This window comes from Leptodactylus fuscus, chromosome 6 (assembly GCF_031893055.1).
Source record: "Leptodactylus fuscus isolate aLepFus1 chromosome 6, aLepFus1.hap2, whole genome shotgun sequence".
Classification (NCBI taxonomy): domain Eukaryota; kingdom Metazoa; phylum Chordata; class Amphibia; order Anura; family Leptodactylidae; genus Leptodactylus; species Leptodactylus fuscus.
In genome coordinates, this window is record NC_134270.1 from 159,229,817 (window position 1) to 159,248,986 (window position 19,170).

Consider the following 19,170-nt stretch of genomic DNA (forward strand, 5'->3'; position numbering starts at 1 on the left):
CTAAATCTAAGATGTAGGACCCCATACTCATTGTCATAAATACACTAAATCTAAGATGTAGGACCCCATACTCATTGTCATAAATACACTAAATCTAAGATGTAGGACCCCATACTCATTGTCATAAATACACTCAATCTAAGATGTAGGACCCCATACTCATTGTCATAAATATACTAAATCTGGATCTGGAGTAGGACATATATTTAAAAGCTTTTTGTTCCTCCATGTGAAGGACGACATTTGTGTGTGTCGTTGGTTTAAAACTTGAGTAGGATTAATATTGGGATCGCCTGTAACTTTTAGGCAGCATGATGCGTTATGTAACTCTGGGACGAGGAACAGGATCTATAGATAGTCGCATTCTCGTGCCTTTCAGGAATGGCACTCAGCTTAGTGTCGGATTCGGAGCTTTGGAACCCCATCCCAATAGACGTGGTATGCCATATCATGGGGAGTGTATGAGTGACACAACCCGCGGTGCAACCTATAGGCCAAGTGCCAGTCATTGGAGAATCACTGCACCACCTCCATTGCAATATCGCAATGACCCAGCAGTGACAGTAGCACAATACAATAATACAGTATTACAGTGTATATATACAAGTTATCAGCAGTATACTCCTGAATAAACCTCTGTACAGTGCGGACTCCTATACATTGTGTGCGGCATAGCTGTGGAGGCTGCTGGGAGTACACAATAGGAACGCACAATCCTCTCTCCCACCCGCCTGGTTGCTTGGATATAGAGCTATGGCCTTGATCTGAGCAACAGAGACACAAAGAATCTTCCTACATGTTTGCAGATAGGAACCCATTAAACACGAACTGTGCTGGTAACAAGAATTAACACAACATGTATTATATTCAGCCAGGAACAGATCTCTCTAGTAACTGGGGTACAGCTGACCAGGGGGTCAGGGTCTGTAACAGAGTTGGTGGGTTATTGGATCAGTATAGAGAAGGCAGGCTGGTAGTTACAGACGCTTTGAGGGTGTGTGAACCTAGCATCATATGTAATATGACACGCACCACGTAATATGAAGTATACTGTATGAAATATGTAGTATATTATATGTAACAGCAGGTGACATCATGTACAGTGTGCAATACATATATACAGACCCCAGACTAGATACCTAAATCAATGATCTGCAGTCTGAAACAGCACGTAAAGGCTGTCACGGACAGTCACCCCATAGAGTTTGTAAGGGCTGTCTCAGACAGTCACCCCATAGACTTTATGTCTTGTGTATAATATGATGTGTCGCTATGTTGTGCTGTATGCAGGAGCAATGGTACAGGGCACATCAGTAATGGACAGCGACTTCGGGTAAGAATTCTCTATATCCAGTTTGATATCTGATAATAACAAGTGCTGCCATCTAGGATCTTTTCTAATATAATAATAATAATAATAATAATAATAATAATAATAATAATAATAATATAACAATAATAATAATAATAATAATAATAATAATAATATTTTATTTAAATAAAATTTATTATTATATTATTATTATATAGCGCCAACATGTTCAGCAGCACTTTACAATATTATCTTATATGTTGCATATAAAATGTACATTTCATGGTATGTTATATTCATGTTTATGGTATATCTTGAATGTGTTTCTTATATGTAATTTATTGTTAATAAATGAGCCCATAGTCTACCATCCACAATATTGTGCCCTATGGAATCTCCTGGGGTGCAGCCTGGACTCTGCTGCCACTTGGTGGCCATACAGAGGAACTGACGGGATAAATTTTCTGAAATATTCCTCATCTTTTCTTGAGAAAAGGCAACAAGAATAAATGATCTGTGCATAATGTGTATATAACACACAACGTGAGACTCTCTACAGTCTGTTACTATGCTATACAGGCAAGTAAAATCTGCTGCTCCTTGTTATAAGCCATTTCAAGCTGGAAAAAGCAATTTCAGGATGGGGAGAAGCTCTGTAGTGTTCTTAAAGGTTTCCTATCATTGGAATCCCTTTTTTTCTAACTAACATGTAGGAATAGCCTTAAGTAAAGCTATTCTTCTCCTACCTTTAGATGTCTTCTCCGTGCCACCGTTCGGTAGAAATCTGGGTTTTCTTTGATATGCAAATGAGTTCTCCCGCAGCACTGGGGGCGGGACCCAGCGCTCAAACTGCACTGGTGGCGTCCCTAATGCTGCAAGAGAACTCTCCAGCGACACCTCCATCTTCTTCTGGAACGCCCTCTCCCTGTGTCTTATTCTGTCCCGGGTTTCAAACTTCTAGGCCTCGGGCAGAGCTGATGTGTATGCTTACTGTGTAAGCATCCATTTTCTTTTTTTTTTTTTTTTTTAAATGTAGATTGTGAGCCCCACATAGAGCGCACAATGTACATTTTTCCCTATCAGTATGTCTTTGGAATATGGGATGGAAATCCATGCAAACACGGGGAGAACATACAAACTCCTTGCAGATGGTTTTATGCCCTTGGCAGGATTTGAACACCAGGACTCCAGCGCTGCAAGGCTGCAGTGCTAACCACTGAGCCACCATGTGGCCCCAATACATCCATTTTCTTGTGGCCGTGGGAAGAAGACACAGGGAGAGGGCGTTCCTGAAGAAGATGGAGGCGTCGCTGGAGAGTTCTTTGGCAGCATTGGGCCCGCCCCCATGTTGTGAGAGAACTCATTTGCATACTGAAGAAAACCAGGATTTCTACCGAACGGCGGCGCAGAGAAGACATCTAAAGGTAGGAGAAGAATAACCTTTCTTAAGGCTATTCCTATGTGTTATCGAGAAAAAAAAAAAAAGTATCCAATGATAGGATCCCTTTAAGGATACTTTCCAAATTTAACTCAAATTTCCATCCAGCGCTGGACCCAAAGGTTCACTGGCCCTTTAAATAAGGATAAGATTTGTAGGTTTTGTTTGACCGTAGTCGTGGACGCTGATGGCCTGTGATGGTGTTATCCCCTCACGTGTTTCCTGGACAGCTGCCATCTGTCATCCTGGAGCTGACACCCTCCACAGCCGTCATACAATAATCTAGGGACAGCCATTATTTGTTTATGACAATACCACAAGTCAGATCATCAATAATATATTACCGCGCGACGTCAATAAGCCATATTATCCACACAACCCAAGCAGATGAGAGGATGATGAGGATAAAGACGAAGGTTCTGTGTGATCATTTTAATTGATGATTGTGATTGATGTTTAATGAATATTCTGATTGATTAACTCAGTCAATATCATTATCAGTCCAAGACACCTACAATGTCTCAATCAGTGTCCTCAATCATCATCATCATCATTATTTAACATCATGGGTTCTTGATTGTTGGTCTTTCTGACTGATGATGATTCTGGTTGATGATCACTCCAATTGTTGGTCTTTCAGAGTGACGGTAATTGAGTCCTTAATGATCAAATTTTTATTACTATATAATTTATGAGGCCAAAAAAAAAAAATCTGACACAGTGTTTGGCTCCATCTGGATTCCGCCCCACACAACACCCATCTCTTGCGTCGGGTCCAATCATTCATTTCACTGTTTTCTTGTTTGTGCCGCAATTAAGATTTATTGATTGGAAAATAATCATTATCAGCCATAAGAAGATTATAGTTCCCAGAGCGCAGGGTCTGTCCCTAAAGACAAATAAGTCACTGCTACACCTAATACAGTGTATCCCAGAAATATTCTCATGTATTCAGAATCTGACCCCCGAGTACAGCTTGTGGGGTACATTTGCTCCTGGTGGTGGGTATTAGGGGGATGGGAGAGACCGCTAATCCAGTGTTATGGGGGCAACTAACAAATATGAATTTCCATTAGACTGCCCAGTAGGGAAAGTCTGCTGCTGAGCTCTACCCTTCATGAATGAAAAGCATGCTCCTGAATTGCTCTGCCCAATCATAAGGATAATTGTATGATAGTCTTGGAATAATCTGGGTGGAGGGGGGGGCAATCTGTGATAGAAGGTATAAAGAGCAGTCATTGCATGAGGGGGGCATAAGTAGCAGATTGTATAGAGGTAGAGGACTCTGTGAGAGAGGAGACGTAAGGATAAACTTGTGTAACAGAGGGCACATGGAGTATCAATCTGTTTGAGGGGTACCCATGGGGAGCAGTCTGTGGGAGAGGAACTGAGGACTATGGGAGCAGTCTGTAAGATGAGGACATTAGAAGCATGGGGGAAAGTCTTTGTATCAGAGGAGGGATGGAGAGTAATCTGTGTATGGTAAGGAAAGAGGGAAACCATGGGGAGCAGTCTATGAGAGGGAAAGTAACATGGGGAGGAGTCTGTAAGAGGCAAAGTAACATGGGGAGCAGTCTACGAGAGGCAAAGTAACATGGGGAGCAGTCTGTGAGAGGGAAAGTAACATGGGGAGCAGTCTACGAGAGGCAAAGTAACATAGGGAGCAGTCTGTGAGAGGCAAAGTAACATGGGGAGCAGTCTACGAGAGGCAAAGTAATATAGGGAGCAGTCTATGAGAGGCAAAGTAACATGGGGAGCAGTCTGCGAGAGGCAAAGTAACATGGGGAGCAGTCTGTGAGAGGCAAAGCAACATGGGGAGCAATCTGTGAGAGGGAAAGTAACATGGGGAGCAGTCTGTGAGAGGCAAAGCAACATCGGGAGCAGTCTGTGAGAGGCAAAGTAACATGGTGAGCAGTCTGTGAGAGGCAAAGTAACATAGGGAGCAGTCTGTGAGAGGCAAAGTAACATGGGGAGCAGTCTGTGAGAGGCAAAGTAACATGGAGAGCAGTCTGCGAGAGGGAAAGTAACATGGAGAGCAGTCTGTAAGAGGCAAAGCAACATGGGGAGCAGTCTGTGAGAGGCAAAGCAACATGGGGAGCAGTCTGTGAGAGGCAAAGCAACATGGAGAGCAGTCTGCGAGAGGCAAAGCAACATGGGGAGCAGTCTGTAAGAGGCAAAGTAACATGGGGAACAGTCTAAGAGAGGCAAAGTAACATGGGGAGCAGTCTGCGAGAGGCAAAGTAACATGGGGAGCAATCTGCAAGAGGCAAAGTAACATGGGGAGAAGTCTGTGAGAGGGAAAGTAACATGGGAAGCAGTCTGTGAGAGGCAAAGTAACATGGGGAGAAGTCTGTGAGAGGCAAAGTAACATGGGGAGCAGTCTGTGAGAGGCAAAGAAACATGGAGGCAGAGTTTGAGAGGCAAAGTAACATGGGGAGCAGTCTGTGAGAGGCAAAGTAACATGGGGAGCAGTCTGCGAGAGGGAAAGTAACATGGGGAGCAGTGTGCGAGAGGCAAAGTAACATGGGGAGCAGTGTGTGAGAGGGAAAGTAACATGGGGAGCAGTCTGTGAGAGGCAAAGTAACATGGGGAGCAGTCTGCGAGAGGGAAAGTAACATGGGGAGCAGTGTGTGAGAGGGAAAGAAACATGGAGGCAGAGTTTGAGAGGCAAAGTAACATGGGGAGCAGTCTGTGAGAGGCAAAGTAACATGGAGGCAGAGTTTGAGAGGCTAGGAATTAGGAAATATGAGGAGCAGTCTGTGATACGTGGAACTATTGGAGCCGTCTTTGAGAGAGATGGGAGAATGGATAGCAGTTGATTCAAGAAGGGGGACCAAAAGGAGCAGTCTGGATGAGTTTGGGAATGTCTTAGTCCATTCTAGTCTCAGCCTTTTGTTACACGGACAATGTCGAAGCCTGGAGGAATGAGTAACCCCCTGGATACCAGACATGCTATAATAATCTATTTTCCTGCCGTTCATAAACCCCTTCACAGCCCAGGTGTAACATCTCTGCCTGTTCGGGCCTCTGCGCCACCCTCTGCTCGCATGCTGCGGCGCCGGAGGCGTGTGCAGTTTGACAATCTGCTTAAGGTTTTTAGTTGCACTGTGTGAACACGGCTCTAGTCCTTAATTTGTTTTGCACCACACCCGTCTTCTGCCTAGGTTGCCTCTGTTCATTAAGTGGTTAATCTGTCTTGCCTGTGATTGACAGCTTTTCTTCCTGTCAGGTTCTGGGCGGGTTCTTCCTTCCCTATTTAGTCTTGGCTCACAGTCACACTGGTGCCGGTTATTGCCTCTAGCTTTCTGGTATCTTTTGCGTTTATTTACTTGTATACTGATCCTTGACCTCTGGCTTTCCTACTGACTATTCTCTTGACTCCGTTTTGGCACTGCATCGCTCTCTTGTTACCGAACCCTGGCTACCTGACCTCCCTTTGTTGTTGTGCATCTTGTCTGCGTTTTGTGTTTCACGTATTCAGGGAGGGTTTGTCCTCGTGGTTGTCGCCTATCACTTAGGATAGGGTCTGGCAATAGGAAGGGAAAGCGGGGGGCTTCAGTTTAGGGCTCACTGTCGCTTGTGCCCCTCCCTCCAGGGTTCACCAGCAGCTTCTGGGGAATTATCATCTGCTATTTCCTAACACCAGGACCACCAGGGAAACAGTCATTAACCTCTTCTCTGTCCTAGACCCCAGGTAAATCTATTAACTATTACTTGTTGTGTATTATTTGGTGCTACAACAATATTCATCTCTTAGTCTGCACCCAGGTCCATAACTTCTATGTGTTTCCCACCACTCATAACAAGACCCTGGCAGGGCTGTGGATGGAGCTGACTTCTTTATGGAGTCCCATATAATATATAGCCTGCAATGAGTGACCAGCATTGCAACATCCCCCCCCCCCCCCCTATGATTGACCCTTTCATTGCTGATTAACCAGAATCTGACATCCTTCATGTAATGAATAACTTTAATAGCATTACAGGAGATAATGAAAGGGGAACGTCCATCATTAACCCAAGGAATAGGAATGCACTCTGCGAGATCTCAGTCCTGAGTCTCCTCTACCTTCAGGTTGTTCAGTCTAATCCAGCAAGTTCTTATTTTTATTTATTTTTTGCAAAAGTGGGGTGCAAAGTTCTGCGGCAAGAGGCGCGATTTAAGGTATAAAATCTTTGTTGGGCATATGCTTCTCCCATGTATTATCACAGGACTGCGGCAACAACTGTGGGCCTAGTCTGTCCCTTAACCCCTTAGCGACCCTTGACGTAACTGTACGTCATGGGTCGCATGGGGATGTATGGAGCGAGCTCACACGCTGAGCTCGCTCCATACACGGCAGATGCCGGCTGTATCATAGAGCCAGGACCTGCCAATAACAGCAGCGGTCGGTGCCCGAGCCGATCGCTGCTGTTAACCCTTTACACACTGCGGTCAAACGTGACCGCAGTGTGTAAACGGCGCCGGCGGCATGGGCGCCGCCATGTTTCGCCGATCGCCGCCCTCCTGAACGTCACATGAGGGCGGTGATCGGTTGCTATGACAGCCGGAAGCCTATTGAAGGCTTCCAGGCTTGTCTCTGCACGAGATCTATTAGACGATGCCAGAGGCCAGAGGCCTCGTCTAATAGAAGTGCTGCGATTTTGCTATTCACTGCAATACTGTAGTATTGCAGTGAATAGTATGGGCGATCAGACCCCCTAGGTTTCAAGGTACCTAAGGGGTCTGATCATAAATGTAACAGAAGAAAAAAAAAAAGTTTTTAAAAGTATTAAAAAAATAAAAAAAATATAAAAGTTCAAATCACCCCCCTTTCCCTAGATTAGCTATAAAAGTAATTAAAGAACATTAAACATAAACATATTAGGTATCCCCGCGCTCCAAAATGCCCGAACTATTAGAATATTAAAACATTTATCCCGTACTGCGAACGGCGTAGCGGCAAAAAAAATAAAAACCGCCAAAAAGCGTTTTTTTCAACACTTTGCCTCCTATAAAAAATTGAATAAAAAGTGATCAAACCATCAGATCTTTCCCCAAATGGTATCAATAGAAACGTCATCTTGTCCCGCATAAAAAGACACCACAACCAGCTCCATACATGGAAATATGAAAAAGTTACAGGTGTTAGAACATGATGACACAAAAAATGTTTTCTATTTTGCAAAGTTTATCATTTTTTTAAAAGTATCAAAACATTTCAAATACTATATAAATTTGGTATCACCGCGTTCGTACTGACACGTAGAACACAGGTAACATGTCATTTGTACCAAACAGTGAACGCTGTAAAAATTAAACCCATAAGAAAATGGCGCAAATGCATTTTTTCTCCAATTGCGCCTCATTCTGAATTTTTTTCCAGCTTCCCAGTACATTGCACAGCATATTGAATGGTGCCATTACAAAGTACAATTTGTCCCGCAAACAATAAGCCATCATGTGACTCTGTGAACTGAAAAATGAAAAAGTTATGGCTCTTGAAATGTGAGGAGGGAAAAACGAAAATGCGAAACCAAAAAATGGCCGGGTCCTTAAGGGGTTAAAGGGTGCAGTAAAGGCAGAATCATTGAGAAGATCTATAAAAGGACCAGACCTTGTGCGGATGACAAAAGTGAATCGTATAATGCACCCTGCCACTTTAAGCAATTTTATATTTTCCCCCTATCATGGCTGCCTGCATCTTGTCTGTGTCCTGCCTGTTCCTTCTTCATGACATCATGGTTAGAGATGAGCAAATCAATTTAGCAAGTTCCAAAATGTATCGATTTTATAGCTCTGAGACTTTCCCATAATGCCTTGCAGGCAGCCTCCCTCTAGCACAGCCAATCATGGACTATAGGTAGGGTTACGGATTATTCAGAGGATGGGTCATGACCACTATAGATCAGCCCAATCACGTCATACCGCTGCTTTGTGGGGCTACAGATAGGAGACAGAAGACGTCAGAGACCGCGAGACAATCAAAGACAGAAAACAGATAGATAATGGATTAGTGTCCGTGAATGTATTTTATACTGAGATAAGGAGAAGTTTAGATTTACAATATATTGATAGACAGATTCTAGAGAGAGATAGGAGTCAGCCAGTGGCAGTGCGGACATTGCTGCGAGGGCTGCTCCAGTTATTGCCGATCTTCATCACATCATTCACTGATATTCTACAATAATGATGTAATTGAGGACTGACAAGTCTAGAATCATTTTATATACTAGATCTCCCCTATACGTAATAAAGGACTGTAGCAAGTTCGAAACAGGTCACAAGTACAGCGATGCTATATATCTACTTTATATTCTCTATGGATGCTCACACTGTAATATTATAAAGCTACAGATATAATAGAATGAAGTGCTGGATACAATCTTTACTTACCTTTTATTAATATAAATATTTGTATTCATGTATTGTCCTTCGTATCTGTGGAAAATATTGCATTTGTGAAAATAAAGTTTTTCACTTCCCTCCAAATGATGACAACGAATAGATCTGAAACTGCTGGCAGTGAGTCCATTTATCACTAGAGATGGGCAAAACCAACTTAGGTTTGACCCAAATATTCCAAATTGTTTGGCTTTTAAAGAAATCGACAATTGTCTGTGCTTGGACAAACTGCAATATTGTAGTAAATTATTCTGGAGTCGAAAGAGGACCCAGAAAGAGCCGCAGATGCCGCGAGGAGGGAGCTAAGTAGGATTGTTTGTGATTTTCTAGAGACCCTAGTAGGGGCGTAACTTGAGGGGGTGCAGAGCGTCCAGGAGACTTAGGGGGCCCATAAGCACTGGCATCAGTATTGAGATTGTGGCTTCCAACTGACCTATAAGCCAAGGAGACCCGCAGATTACCCGAACCACACTAAGGAAGATTAAACTCCTTAGCACCTGTAACCGTCACCATCAAGAATTCACTGTAGGGATGAGGTAGGGGGCACCGGATAAAAGATTGCACGAGGACACACAAGGCTTTAGTTACGCCACTGGACCCCAGAGTATAATAACAAAAAATCTGGAACCCGAGGCGGCCGAACCTGAAATAAAACAAATCTTGAGAGGTTTGCCCATCTTCAGTTGCCTAATCTGCCACTGTCTGCTTGTACATTATATCCCATACTGTATTGTTGCTGCCACTACTACTACTACCATAAACCGCTTCATGTCTCCTGTCTTCAACTGGGTAGGGAGGTTGTTCCCGCCATCTTGGAGAACTAAGCACAGATCTTCTGTGGATGTCACTTGCTCCAATCCTTCTGTCTTTTCTTGTGATCCCAGACAGACTGGATGATATTCAGATCAGGGCTCTTTGGGGGCCATATCATCACTTCCAGGACTCCTTCTCCAAACAACGCTCATACCAAAGCATTCTTACTTTGCAGCATTTTTTACACACATGCCTAAAACTCTTACATATTACCGTATATAGGCCGAACGTAATGTGTATGAGGGCCTCCTGGATATCAGCTGACCAATCTTTTAGGTATAGGCTGAAGCCACACTTTCCCATGTTCCAGTTCTGTACCCCTGCACCTCTTAGCTGGGCCGAGCATGTATGTGTATTGTACACTATATTGCCCTCCTTCCCCGTTCCTTAGTATAAATGCTCCTCCAAACTTCTAGCCATCTGAATAATAAAACAGAATCGGATTGGGTTAGACTTGGTGGTTTTTGACTCTATAAGCCCCTTCAACATTAGTATGGAAAGTATGAGTAGCACTGACATCCCACCTGATGAAGGTCCTAGAGAGACTGGTCCTGACACACCTACGCCCCCCAGTGAGCTCCGCTCTGGACCCCCTCCAGTTTGCCTACCAGCCGGGCATTGGGGTAGATGACGCCATCATTCACATTCTTCACAGAGCTCTCTCTCACCTAGAGAAACCCGGGAACACTGTGAGAATAATGTTCTTTGACTTCTCCAGTGTGTTCAACACCATTCAGCCAGGGCTACTGGGGGAAAAGCTGAACCTTGAAGGTGTGGACCATCACCTGTCCAACTGGACCCTAGACTACCTGACAACCCGCCCTCGGTATGTGAGAGCCCAGGACTGTGTGTCTGACACTGATCTGTAGTACGGGGGCACCACAAGGTACAGTTCTTGCCCCATTCCTCTTCACACTGTACACTGCTGACTTTAGGCACAACTCACCCAGCTGTTACTTACAGAAGTACTCCGATGACTCTGCTATAGTCGGCCTTATCACTGATGGCGACGATAGGGAATACAGAGACATAAACCGGGACTTTGTTGAATGGTGCCAGCAGAACCAGCTCAGGATTAATGCTGGGAAGACCAAGGAGATGGTGGTGGACATTAGTAAACGGAGAAGTGCTCCGACCCCGGTGGAGATCCAGGGGACATGTATTGAGATAGTCAGGACCTATAAGTATCTGGGTGTGCTCCTCAATAATAAACTAGACTGGGCTGATCACCTGGAGGCGCTGCACAGAAAGGGCCACAGCAGACTCTACCTGCTCAGGAGGCTGAGGGCCTTCGGAGTCCGGGGGACACTTCTTGCTGCCTTTTTCAACTCTGTAGTTGCTTCTGCCATCTTTTTCGGTGTGGCCTGCTGGGGGAGCAGTATATCAACCAGGGACAGAAATAGACTTGACAGGCTGATCAGAAGGGCCAGTTCTGTCCTGGGGAGCCCCCTGGACCCAGTACAGGTGGTGGGTGACAGAAGGATACTGTCTGTGGTGACCTCCATGCAGGAGAACAAATCCCACCCCATGTATGAGACCTTGATGGCACTTGGCAGCACTGTAAGTGACCGTCTGCTTCACCCCAAGTGTGAGAAGGAGCTATCGCAGGTCCTTCCTTCCAACCGCGACCAGGCTGTATAATCTACATCAGTCCAAGCGAAGACACTCCGCACAGAGAACTAATGACTATGAAGTCTTCCTTCTTTGTCTTCCATTCCTTAGCTGCTACGGACTCCTAGTATATCTTCTCTTCTCAGCATATGTGTGCCTACGTCTGTAATATATTACTGTGTATTATCCTGTATCTGTATTACTATGCTGCTGTAACATACTGAAATTTCCCCACTGTGGGACTATTAAAGGATTATCTTATCTTATCTTATACAATCTCCCAAAAACACCCATGGGGTAGCATGAAATACAATTGCTGCTTCTTTGAGTATTCACATAACACTAGCCTCAAGTATATGCCCCTTTGACCAAGACCAATGCAAAGACACATTATAGAAATCATGCAATACCCTATAACACTCTATAGGTACATAAAAATGACTTATTTTGGGATAACATCCCTAAAAAGAGGAGAATGGCATAGAACCAGACCATCATCCCTGCGACCAGGCGCTGATATTGGTAAGTAACCCTACTTCTAGGGACTTATAACACCCTTGGCTTGGCATCTGACAGTCGGTCAGGTTCTTTATTGTACTTGGCTGGTAAGATGATGATGCCAATCCCAGGATGAGAGGAGATATCTCCGATCATAACCAAGTAGCACACCTGAGAGATAAGATATCACCATGATAACAAGGAACAACAAACAGGATCTACAGCCATGGAGTGTCAAAGACACCTGGATCTGAAAGGCACCCAGCAAAAACTATCCATTAGGGTCTGTTACTGAACCTGGTTATTACTGTGCTAGTTTTGTAAGGGGAATTGGGGAAGTGCGGGATATTTTCATCTAACCCTATACTTTATAGCCCCAATACTTGCAATAATTCCCATGTCAGATCACATTTGATGTCTTTTGATATTGGCCAATAAACATCAGGTAACCTTGTAAAAGCCATAAAAGATTATCGTGATGCCAGTGATCTTCTGCCAAAACCCATCCCAGCAAGAAGGAAGATAAGTGCACTGCATATAAACCAGCTGGCAGGGGGTGCCGAGGCAGAACCAGCAACATGTGGACCCTGGTAGTATGTCTCCTCGCTCTCTCGCACGTCAGTGCAGAAGTTATGGTGAAGGTAAGAGCTACAACCTCAGGGATCTGAGGACCATCAATGCACTAGGTAGATCTGGCTGAATGCTTCTCGGTGCAGTGACAGGGACTATAAGACATGGGGTATAATAGTGGGTCCTCTGCTTATATGGTTAATCGTCACTGGGACTTATAGGATGATTGTTCATTGAGAGAGGCCTCGGCTACATGCACATGGCTACAGTCTTGGTCAGTGTGCTATCTGGTTTTTAATAGTACACTGACCCATTCTTTTATAGTCCCATACATATGACTGTCTTTTATCATGGATCCGTGTAGGGGGTCATAAACCCTGGTGTAAAGTACAGGAAAGGTCTTATTCCTTTCCGTTTTGCAGTCCAAGCTTGTTGTTGCATGGGTCTGTGGAAAGAATGGATGGCAAATGGATTGGTTCCCAGATTTGTGGATGTAGCTAGATAGCTAAATAATAATAATAATAAATTTTATTTATATAGCGCCAACATATTCCACAGCGCTGTACAATTTGTAGGGTTCAAATACAGACAGAAAGATACATTACAAAGAAAGTAATTTCCCTGTTCGCAAGAGCTTACAATCTATGAGGTAGAGGGGGTGACACAAGAGGTAGCAGGGGCGACATTGCTTATACAGAGGTCAGACACTTTTGTAATAGAGGTGACTGTCATTACATAAACAAAACTTTATGAGCCACCACTAGTGGTGTCCTGTAACATGTGGATGGAGCTTGGACCTATAAAGTTAGCCTGAAACGGCATCATATCATGTGGGGTAATGTGGGAGCGGGGACAGAGGAGGGTTAAATTTTGGGGATTCTAATTATAATACAGAAGGGTTTACGTTAGAAATTGTGATAGGCCTGTCTGAAAAGATGTGTCTTTAGTTTGCGTTTGAAACTGTAGAAATTGGGAGTTAATCTGATTGTCCGGGGTAGAGCATTCCAGAGAGGTGGTGCAGCTCGGGAGAAGTTTTGTATACGAGCGTGGGAGGTTCAGATAGATAGATAGATAGATAGATAGATAGGAGATAGATAGATAGATAGATAGATAGATAGATAGATGGATAGAGAGATAGATAGATAGATAGATAGATAGATAGATAGATAGACAGACAGACAGATGGATAGATACTGTATATGTAGCTTGCTACACAGTGTCCCATGAATTAGGAGGGTGGATATGTCTTGAGAATCTGAAATATGAAGGGGGCTCTACAGACATGGGTCACAGAGCTTATAGGTGTTATATTGTGGGATATACTTTCTGACCATATTTACCCTCACACATAGACACACAACCTGCATAGTCTGACATTTTGTGTCTTTTGTACATTTTACAGGTGGGAGATTTCACCTTTCCTCTGGAGACTGTCAAGAAGCTGAAAGCAGTTTTGGATGACAAAAATCAGGCTGACAGTCCTGTACTGAGCGACCATATCATATCAGATCAGGAGATCTGCAGCAACCATGCGTTACCCGAACTGCAGGAACTGTGCAACAGTAACCAGCCCACCCTGATCACAGAGACGCTGCATGGACTTGGTAAGGAACGCCTGTAGTCATGAATGTTCTGAGATGTCACAACACAATCCGATCAGTATATGAAGGGCTCTCATTGTTACCTTTCACAATTTCCCAATCACTTTCTTAATTCCTTAAGGTTTACAAATTCTCTGCTAACAGCTGTCAGTATATAGAAAGTCTATGGGAAATTGTAGAACCTTTCATGTCACAATGAAACAATTACTTGCTGAACCCTTATAATAAAGGGTTAATAATTTTTCATTTCTATGGGTGCGTGCTGTTCGGATCGGCTGATCCGAACAGTGTTCGCTCATCTCTATTAATACATAATATAATAATATAATAAATAAGCACTTCAGAGTCTGGAGCAGAAGATAGAAATGGGAATGACGACCACCATTATTCCATATACTTTATAATGTCACCAGATCGTCCATTGTCCGTTACATTAAAGTCACTTACCAAGCCTTCTTAATTGAAGATCTATCCTTAGGATAGGTCATTCACTGAAGATCAGTGGGGGTCTGACAGCCGGGACCCCATGGATCAGTTGTTGAAGCAGCTGCAGCACTCTCTAAAGCGTTGCTTCTGCTTCACATGAGACGCCACATTCATCAGTAACATGGCCTGTTTGCAGCTCAGTCCCATGCAAGTGAATAGGCTTAGCTGCAATACCAAGAATGGTCACTATACAAATATACGGTGCTGTTCTTGGTTTTCTGTGAAAACTCCATAGCAATTACCTGAATGCTGCAGTCTCTTCAAACAGCTGATTGTCAGGGACCCGGGAGTTGGACCCCCACCAATCTTCATTTGATGGGCTATCCTAAGAATAGGTCATCCATTAATAAGTTCTAGAATAAAATCCAGCTGCATTTTCCTTCCCCCAACCTAGTGTTTACTAACCTTCCATATCATGTCTTGACATTTATATAATAAATACACGTAATACATCCTTCCCATCATGATGACCCCAAAGGCCAGGAATAAGGTTGACTTTTTTCTCTTTTATGTTGCCCACTCCACTCAAATGAAATAAGATGTGGCGACGAGTGTGTGATAAGGGGAGGGGGAGGATGACAACCCAGTCTCCATAAAACTTCCCCATATATTATTCCCATCATCCCTGCACTCAGAAACACATAATCTAATCTCTCTATACTGAATTTTTAATTTTTTTTAACATTTACTCCTATTGGTTTTACGTTTTTTATACCTTGTAGAATATTTGGTATACTGCTATGTACGCACTTGTGTACTTCTATATAAATTTATACGATCTATATGTTTCCTTCCAGAACAAATTGCAGATAATATGGACGCATGTGAAGTTTGTGCCTTCGCAGCCTGCTCTGGCTGCTAGTCGTCCGCTGCCACTGATCTGATCTGATTGTTTATTATGGAGAATCTTCTGTGTCATGTGATGCTACATATTAATAAATACTGTCATGGGATCCCCTTAAGTATTGTCTGTACTGATCACTGATATGAAACATGAATCCTGGAGATCAGCGGTGACACTGGAGATCAGCGGTGACATTGGAGAAGAACGACAAATAAATGACTTCCCACTACAGGAGAGTGCAGGCTGCAAATCATATAAGAGCACATAAAAAACACATCACTGACAAATAGATGACAACACGATATACAGGACAACACACAAGACAGTATACATGACCATATACAGCACAGAGGAACTGCAATATATGGGGTTTGAGAATTGTTCATAAAAAGATTAGAAGGAGTATCAGACATCATGCCCTGAATTACACAACATACCACCATAATAGCACCCACTTTGATCTTTGCTATAGGGTCACCTATCTTCTGTCTACACCGTTGCCTTATAATTTCCTTGGATCGATATCTCACGGGAGAAATAGTTCTGATGACATCAAAGTAGATATTCAACACACTGGGCACACGACATGCGTCCACAGAAGACTCGGTCATTTTATTTCACCTGTACATACAGAATACTGAGCTGTTTATTACAGAGTCAAGAAAACGGGACCAATGAAATGTCCTTATGGGGTGAACCTGCCTCCAAGATGATATCAACCAAATATATGGCAAGAATGGCTATAGACATGGTTAAGAATAACACTGTGTGTAGGATTTGGTTTCGACTCAGTGTGTGTACTTGGATATGTTTGTAACTGTGGATATGGCTCTAGATATGGCTGTGGATAGGAATGGATATATAATTGTGACTGAGCATATGGTTGAGGATATGGCTGCAGATATAATGGTGACAGAGGGTATGGCTGTGGATAGAATTGGATATATAATTGTGGCTGAGCATATAGTTGAGGATATGGCTGCAGATATAATGGTGACAGAGGGTATCTCTATGGATATGGTTGAGGATTTGTCGGAGGATATAGCTAATATAGTATTGGAATAAGTATTGCCTTCACAATGTGTCCTGTCCATTCTCAAGATGAAGCAGGACAACAGATGAGATGGATTAGCCCAGATGAGATTGCAGAAGAAACATTGCACAGAGGTCTTCACAGATGACATGGTATTGGTGGTCACCAGCAGCCGGGGCAGGCCGGGTTGGCGCAGAGTTCACATTCATCCACTCCAGCTTTTGCTGTAGGAAAACATCGGTAATGAGATACATGTGACAGGACATTGGGATTAACCCTCCACTAATTTCATTCCATTTAAGAAAGTATCTGTTCAAGGTAGAGGAGTATTTCCTGGGCTGAGCCCCAGACACCAGGCTGTAATATGTGCCAGTATACCACAGAGGCAAACATCACCCAAAACTTACTGTGCGGTAAAACTTTTATTACTGTAGGGTTTGGTATAGAAAAGAAGTGTAGAGCCAAATTGGGAATAATTGTGACACTATAGCCACGTGTGGTTCTGTTGTAGTCACTAACAGCATCACCCCTTTCTTAAAGCAAAGTGTACGATAGAGTTGCTACAAAGTGCCCACAAACATTTCTAGAGTGCTCGGGGCATAAACAGCACCAACCAAAATATGAGCCAGATCAATGACCCCATAAACAGAACCAGAGTATCATGGCTGCACGGGATATGCACATGACTGCATTATAGCCTCCGCAGCACAATCACACCCAACGGATCCAGACTTCATGAGAGTAGTAGTTCTGATCACATAAGACATCACAGCCATGCAATGTACTGGGTTTGTGTTGTATACACACAATCGGATGTAATGAAGCACAACGCAACAGGTCAACAGAAAGTCTGTGTCATTTTATTGCACATACACATACAGAATACAGAGATATTTACTACAGAGTCACGACTGTGGGGGTATTGAAATGTCCTTAGGGGGTCAGCCTGCCTCCAAGAAGATATCACCCAGATGTGGGCAAAGCTGGCGGAATATGCTGCACATACATTACTGTGCTAAAATTTTAGGTAAGTATGGAACAAATGCTGCAACATAAAAATGTGTTAATCGTTTATTATTTTTTTTTGTCAATTAACAAAATGAAGTGAATAAAGAAAAAAAAATGTAAATCCCATCAATATGTATTGTGACCCTTGCTCTTTGGAGGAGGAGTCCTGGAAGTGATGGTATTACCCCCGCATATATAGCCCTTATCTCATCATCATCCAGTCTGTCTGGGATGACAAGAAGAGACAGAAGGATTGGAGCAAGTCTACATCCACAGCAGATCAGTGCTTAGTTCTCCAAGATGGCGGGAACAACCTCCCTGCTGAGTTCCTTCAATAAAGAAAACTGTCCGCAAGTACTGAGAAGAATTGATGGAAGACAAAGGGCAAAGGTCGCACCAAATATCAATATGTAGAGATAAGCGAACACTGTTCGGAACAGCCGTTCCGAACAGCACGCTCCCATAGAAATGAATGGATGAATGGAAGCGGCCGGCACGCGGGGGGGTGCTTCCGTTCATTTCTATGGGAGCGTGCTGTTCGGATCGGCTGATCCGAACAGTGTTCACTCATCTCTATTAATATGGTTTATAACTGACAAAAATAAACTATTAACCCTTCTATTCTTACTAGGGTTGAGCCGATCTTGAGATTTCAGGATCGTTTTTAAAATCCGATTTTTGATCATTTTCCTGCCGATCCCGAAATTTGCTCAATCGCCGATTAGGATCCGATCTTTCCCGATCCTGATCACTCAACCCTAAATCTTACTTTGCAGAATTTTTTCCACACCTGCCTAAAAATTTTGGACAGTCCTATATTATATGGTGGTGTCTACAATTATGGACACGGCTAAAGATCGAGATCTGTTTGCGTATCTGGTTATCGCTGAGCATATGACTCATGTATATGGCTGTGGATTCAACTGTGTCTATGGGTGTGGTTGTGTATATGACTGTTTATACTGCTGAACAGAGGTCACACTACATTTATTTGAGGCGTATTTTTATACGAGGAGGAGTACAAGACCTGCAGTATTCCAACTAAATAATCTACAGGTGTTAGGCTGGACTTACACGGCCGTAATGTCAGTCCACAAATGGTCCGCGATTGAGGGTTTTCAATTGCAGACACATTATATTCAGTGCGGCCTCTTACACCACTGGATATTTTATCCGTGGTGTGTCGGGCCGCAACTGTGGACCGCACTTTATAGTGCAAGTCCGCAAAAGCTGTGAATTCACGGCACTGCACCCACTCACCCATAGAACTCTATGGGCGAGTGCGGGCATGTAAGACCAGCCTTAAGAGGTCGCTATTTATGCAGGGAAACCTTTACTATAAATGTCTTCCATACATAATAGCGATGGGATGGAGGATCTCAGAATACCTAATGCTATGACTGCGAAATTCACTTCCCTTCTAAATATACCTGCGTTTTTGAGTTTGAAGTGAAAAACAGTCCAAAGTCCATTTCAAAGGGCAGCGTCAACACTTAAAAGTTAATATGATCCGAGGGTAGCAGCTGCAGACAATGCACAGCAACCACATATTGCCAAGTACAGAGTCAGAT

At 43.4% G+C, this 19,170-nt stretch overlaps 1 protein-coding gene across 1 annotated transcript; it reads left to right on the forward strand.

The window, feature by feature from the left end:
* Positions 1-12,622: 12,622 nt before the first annotated feature.
* GUCA2A (guanylate cyclase activator 2A) lies at positions 12,623-15,676 on the forward strand. The gene is made up of 3 exons (XM_075278827.1): positions 12,623-12,698; positions 14,030-14,231; positions 15,512-15,676. Exons 1-3 carry the CDS (start codon positions 12,636-12,638, stop codon positions 15,574-15,576), a joined length of 330 nt encoding a protein of 109 aa, XP_075134928.1. The 5' UTR covers positions 12,623-12,635; the 3' UTR covers positions 15,577-15,676.
* Positions 15,677-19,170: the final 3,494 nt, after the last annotated feature.